The sequence below is a fragment of the Hipposideros armiger genome, unplaced genomic scaffold, assembly GCF_001890085.2.
Source record: "Hipposideros armiger isolate ML-2016 unplaced genomic scaffold, ASM189008v1 scaffold_1015, whole genome shotgun sequence".
NCBI lineage: Eukaryota > Metazoa > Chordata > Mammalia > Chiroptera > Hipposideridae > Hipposideros > Hipposideros armiger.
This window is the reverse complement of record NW_017732365.1, coordinates 274,642-280,959: the sequence shown is the minus strand read 5'-3', so window position 1 is coordinate 280,959 and position 6,318 is coordinate 274,642. Positions and strand designations below refer to the sequence as shown.

The window sequence follows — 6,318 nt, the reverse complement described above, 5'->3', positions numbered from 1 at the left end:
CTCTCCACCCGTCCCCATTCGCAGTGCCTTTCAGCCCTGAAGTTAAGCATCGCTTCCTCTGAGAGGCCTTGCCGACACCCTCCCCATCCATCATAAAGCCGGTCCTCTTTGCACCCTCAGAGCACTTGTCACGTTTGCTGTAATTTGCTTGTGGTCATCTGACGAATCTTCCCCTTCCCTACTGGACTGTAAGCTCCATGAAGCAAGCCCCCTGTTTTGTCCTACCTGTTCACACATGGATCACCAGCACCTACCTAGCAGAAGGCCAGGCACACAGTAGGTGACGACAATAACTAAATGAATGGTGTTGAATGGCACAGCTGGAAAGGCCCATGGTGGGTGATACACCAGCTGCCCCTACACCTTTTCTTTCTACCTCAATTTCGCAACTGGGGAAGCAGAACTTTAGAGAGGGTGAGTGATTTGCTCAAAGTCACACAGTGCCTCAGCGACAGTTCATGGCCAGGGAGCTCTGCCTCCTGCCTGTCCATCTATCCCACTCCACAACCCCTCCCTCCTAAGTTGCATTTACTGTCCCCAGTTCTTGACATCGATTAATTTCCTCTCATCTGTATTTGAAGGAGGACAGGCTAGGACACAAAACATCCAACGGGTGAGCGCTGGATAATGTTTTATTTTTTAATTTGAAAGAGAAGGCGTTCCATACCCAGAGGGGGCTCCATACTCAGGCTGTGGATGGTGGGCAACATGGACCCACAACCCGCAAGGCAAAGCCTGAGGTCTGGCAGGGAGTTATCTTTGCTTGGGCCTCTCCTTGGGCTCACTGCTTCTTCCTCCTGGAGCCTGGAAATTTGGAGAGTCCTGGTAATTTTGGGTCATGTACTGGGTGCTTGCTTCAGGTTCGTTCAGGTCGTAGCGGTTCAGAAATCTGTCCATTTTCCAAGAGGCTGGAAGGACAAACAGACCACAGGGAGGCAGTGAGAGAGGACAGTGGACTTGAGAGCTGGCAGGGATGAGAGCTGCCAGCTCTGGGGAAGTGGGGACAGCAGGGGATGGCCTTTGCCACTGGGCTGAAGGGGACAGAGTACCTGGGGTTGCCTCTGGCTCCTAGCTGCAGGGACACCCCTAGATGTTAGCAGAGCACCTGGGAAGGGGCTGCTCCCCATAAGACAATGGGGACTAAGAGTCTGGACTGAGTCAAGCTTGGCTTTTGGTCCTCCTCCCCAGTGTCCTTTATTTAGCATAACTCTGCCTTCTCATTCATATGCAGAAAGGAAATGCCCAATCAGGTGGTCTGCCCACTTCCTCCACCCACCCCTCTATTCCTGCAGGCTCTCCTGACCCCATGACTGAGGCCTTCATGTTTCCTTTCTTCACACCTGCTCACCCCAGCTGCTGGGGCTGAGATTGGCAGAAGTGCCTGTGCCATTCATTCAATCTCCTCCTCAGAACCCCAACCACCACCTGAGAGGCCCTGTGCAACAGGGTTCCTTCCTGGTGGCAGAGGTCAAGGGGCAAGGCATATGGCCAGGGCCCCTTCCCCCACCCTTAAGCACCTGGATCCTAAGGGGGAGCCAATTGTGGGTAAGATATCCCCCGGCTGGGACATGGAGAATTCCAGTTGGTGCCCAGGTGAGAGGGGCCTCCCTAAGGGGAGAAAACACAGGGGCATCGAGGGAGTTGCATCTTCTTGGGCAAGTGTGAACAGGTCTAGTTTGCAGGGCAAGGAGGGCACAGCCCCCGGCACTGGGGAGAAGCTGCGGGAAGTGGTCAGAGGCACATTCCCACGCTCTTGTTTCCCAAACCTTGGGCCTCAGGCACCCTCGGTGGACAGTTGCCAGATAAAATACAGGACGCCCAGTTCAATTGGAATTTCAGATAAACAACAAATAATTTGTTAGTGTAAGCATGTTCCACGTATTTCATGGAGCATACTTATACTAAAAACTGATTCCTTGTTTATCTGAAATTCAAATGTAACTGGGCCTCCTGTTCTCTGTCTCTGTCTCTCTCTCTCTCTCTCACTTTTTTTTTTTTGGTTTGCTAAATCTAGCAACTGCCCCTGGCTGGAGGGAGTGCTCAGGGAAGACCTTGTCTGGAGCAGAGATAGGCAGTGGCCCTACGGCCTGGACCGATGGAGGACAGTAATCTACAAAGAAAACAGGGCGAGCAGCTGGCAGCCTGGAAGTCTTCTCAGAGCTGCCCATTTACCTGCCTGTGGTCCTCTGTCTACACCCACCACCCTTTTTAACAAGGAAGAAAGCAGGTCCATTGAGTCTCTTGTACTCCATTTAACATCCCTCCTCTCAGGGGCTGTTTGCATGCCAAATATGTTCTCAAGGGAGGACAATTTTTAATCCAAAGAAACAAAATAATAATGATAATGCAAAAAAATAATAATAGCAGTAACACACTGATATGGTGTAGTGCTTCCTGTGTGCCAGGCATGGTTTTAGGAACTCCACACATATTCATTCAGCTAATCCTCACAAAGTGAGACTATTTTTATCCCCAGTGCACAGATGGGGTTCTGGTGAGGTTGCTTCTTAGGTAAGTGCTGGGGAAAAGGGCCTCTGCAGGTTCCCTCAAATCCTATCTAGCTTGGTGACTGCATGCTCAGATTGGGATGTCAAACAGGGATTTCAGGAGTTCTCCTGGAGGAACGGTGGATGGGCTGAGAAAGCCTCTCCTGTTTGATAGGCTGCTGCTGGGCTGAGAGGTGTGGGACTGACGCTGTGGGGTTTCCCACTGGGAGGCCTGGCCATATCCTCTGCACTCAGCGAGGCTGGCTGGCTGGCAAAGAATTGTGGTTTCACGAGTCTGGGAAAGTGTGTGCACATGCATGCACACGTGTGTGCACATGTGTGGATGCTTGTATGTGTGTGCATGTGTGGGTGCTTGCATGTGTGCATGCACATGTGTGTGCATGTGCACGCCAGAGGAAGGGCTCTGGGTGAACTGGTGTGTGGCAGGCATGGGGACAAGGGGGCCTTCCCCACCGAGTAGGGCAGGAAGGAGCCCCGTGGCAAGGAGGGAATTGAAACTCATCACAAGATCAGAGCAAGTGGTGGAAAGAAATCCCCTGCGCCCTGAGGGAAACCTCACTCCCCTCTCCAGCAGTGTACCCTCCCCTAGCTCAGATGACTTCTCTTGATGAAGGGCCTCGGAGGGCCTTGGGGGCCTCACAGCTCCTTCCTGGTCCCATTTCCGACAACCTTGTGGTTCTTGGGCTTCTTGGGCAGCTCCTCAGACCAGCCTCTGTATCCCTCAGGAGAGCGGGGACAACGCCACCGGCTCCTAGCCTCCTGCCGCCTCCTCCCCTTGGCTTGGCTGAGACGCCTTACACCCCCGTTTCCTGCCACACAGGGCAAGAGGAACTGACCCTGTTCAAGTTCTAGAAGGAAGGGGGGGGGTGACTCAGGCCCTCAAGGGTGTGTGGGGAGAGATGGGGAGCTTGGAGGCTGTGCTTCCGTGGTCACCACGTGGAGGAAAGCCCCATCCTGTATGACACTGCTGGTTCTCTAAGCTGTCTCGAGGCCACTGCCACGCAGGAAGAGGGCAGTGCTGCTGTCTGAGCTCTGGCCACGCCCCTTGTACCTTGGATCCACCCAGGATGGGCTCTTCCTGGGACAGGGCAGGGTGGTGAGTGCACTGCAAATGCCTCCAGCTGGAGGGAGAAAGGAGCAGGGTGTCCGATGCCTGTCTCGTGAGCCGCCCAGTGACTGGAACAGAGAGGTCTGGTCTCTTCAGGGTGGGGCTGCTGCATATGACGGGCAGGTCTGTCCCTACACAACTCCAGGGGGCACTGTTCCTATCCTGCAAAGCCAGATTCAGGCTGTGCCTAGAGGCAACCTCTCACCTGCTGGTCATGCTGATAAGGAAGATGTTAGCAATGAGAAGAGATGTTAGACGTTAAGAGATGTTTCAGAAGTGGGCCAAGGGGAGAGCTAGGGAAACTTATCTAAAGCCATCAGGGGCTCTGAGCCACCACTGTTTGCCTGATCTCTACTAGACCCAGGGGGGTGGAGGGGTGAATGGCCCCTGTCTTCAACAACTGGAAGAGGGGTTCCCGGCTTTCAGAGAACCATGGTCTGAGTTCGAGTTCCAGGGACTCCAATGGCTGGAATGTTTGGGAATGGCCCTGGGGCAGGTCTTGACAGTCACTCTCTCCACCCCCATCTCCCCAGATCTGCCTGGGCTTACCACTGTTTGGGTGTGGTTTGTCACATGGGGTGGACAGCCCAGCTGGGGCTATTAGAGTTACACAGGTATCCAAGAGACAACGAAAGTGGTGCTACATCTAGTCCAGCAGCCCCCTGCCTTGTAAGACTGGGGAGACTGGTGTAGACAGCTCCTGTGCTAGCTAGTAGAAGCTCTGAGCTGAAGTAATCTCAGACCCTGGGGTCTGGGCAGCACTGACAGCTGCCTCCTGGGGGTCTGCCAGGCATGAGGGGAAGCTGTTTTATCCAGGCCCCACTCCAGACTTCCATGAGTATATAAGACAATTAACACTGGACTAATAAGAAGCTAGGCCTTCGCAGGGTGACTTGGCCAGCAGCACAACATACCCCTCTACTGCCACAGATGAGGTCTTACCCCCAGCAGCACCCCAGAGTCTCTCCAGCAAGCCCACTCTTAAGACTTCCCAACAGCACAGGAGTGTTCCCTGAGTCTTCGCGCCAGCCGAGGGACATTCCCCACCTCACCTGTAATTTGCTCCTCAGTAGGCCTTAAAGTGCTCCCCTCTCAGCCCAGGAAGTGAGGGTCCGAACCCCCCACTGGGAGGCAGGCCCCTATTCAGGTGGTCTAGAAAACAGGGGGTGGGGTTCTGAGCCTTGGGGTTACCGCCTCCGAGCTGCCATGTGAGCTGCCTGAGCCTCTGCTGGGACCTGGGGTGCCTGGCTTGCAGCCACCCTGTCACCCCACGCAGGTGAGCTGTGTCTAACCAAGGTGGTCACCCTCTCCCCCTAGGCAGGGGCACCATTGCTGCTCGTCAGGGGACAGTGGCCCTGAAGAACAAACAAAAATTGAACGCCAGCCTAATAACCGCCCCCCTGAGCGCCAGGCTCGGGCCTGTAATTTGTCTGGCTCTTTGCGGGGCTGGCTGCAGTGATAGAAGCGCTGATGCCTTTCTGCCGAGATTAATGATGTCCCGGTGGTGGTGGGCGGGAGGCCGGAGCCTTTTATTTTTTGTGTGCCATTAAATGACATCCAGAGACTTCCACTCAGGAACTGAAAAGCCCTTGTTCCATCTCTTCCAATTACTCCTGGAGAATATTTGCTGAGTGTCTGATCCTGCAGACTTGAGAGGCTGGAGACAGAGGGGACCACTTTGATTTGGGGGGGAATGAAAGGGTGGGGATACTGAAGGGTTCCCGGGGTTGGGGAGAGGAGGCCCTAGGAGAACCGGAGAGTAGCAGTGTAGTTCCTAACGAACGACCCAGTGGGTGGATCTCCCTCCTCCTTCAGTCCTGTGGCTGGGGTGGGGGTGGGGAAGGCAGTGAGAGGAGGGAAGGCTCAAAGCTGTCAGTTTAGCTCCCAGTGATCAATTCCAGTATTTGGTGGTGGTGCCGGCCAGCTGGTGGTTGGGGTGACATTTGGGGCTTATCTGTGGTTTTCCAGTGAGGTGTTCAATATGGCTTTGGACCGTGGATGTTTGGCTTAACTGGGGCCTGCTCCCTGGAGAGGGCGGCCTGGGGCCTGTTGGAGTGTGCAGGCAGTTCCCAGCCGGGGCGCCTGCCTGAGAGTTGCCCAGGATGGCCCCTTCTGGGCTGCTGCCAAGCCCCCAGTTCTACCCGCTCTTCTAGGTGGGTGGGGCCCTTCAGAGGCAGAAGAGGGCTGCCTGACACAAGTCCACACGGTGACTCAGGGGCTGGGCTCTGGGGGGTCCTGGGGCCTGGCCAGGTGAACCACCATGGGAGGTCATGGCAGGGAGTAGGGGCTGTTTGCAGTGGGCTGTGTGTGTTTGTGTCTGTCTGTGTGTGTGTGTTTGGGGCTGGTCTCCAGTCAGGGCGCCCTTCCCTCCACCTCTGCAGCCACTGCCTGCTTTTTCCTCACTGCCACCAGGCTGGGTGGATGTCTTCCCAGCCTCGGCCCCTCCATACCAAGGCCTTCTCCTGTTGATGTTTGGAGCTCTGCTACCTTCATGCCCTTGGCCTGTGCTTTCAAACATTTCCACAAAGAGCCCCTTGTCTCAATCCATCACAGTGCCCTGCAGGCCTTTAGATGCCACAAGCAAGACTTAAACCCCATCGGGAGGCAAGTCTCTGTCCACCCCTCCTCTCTGACTCCGTGGGTGGGTGGCTCCCAGGAGTTGCTCAATTGAGCTTCCTATGGTGCTGGGCAGCAGGTTATGGC

General features: G+C 55.1%; 1 protein-coding gene across 2 annotated transcripts in view; it reads right to left on the bottom strand.

Annotated features, from left to right (window-relative positions):
- Positions 1–614: 614 nt before the first annotated feature.
- PEBP4 (phosphatidylethanolamine binding protein 4) overlaps positions 615–6,318 on the bottom strand; it is a 194,397-nt gene continuing 188,693 nt past the window's right edge. For both annotated transcript variants that reach the window (XM_019631574.1, XM_019631573.1), the window contains exon 7: positions 615–908. In XM_019631574.1, the coding sequence (XP_019487119.1) occupies positions 754–908 (155 nt within the window). In that variant the 3' untranslated portion in view covers positions 615–753. The remainder of the gene's footprint in view (positions 909–6,318) is intronic.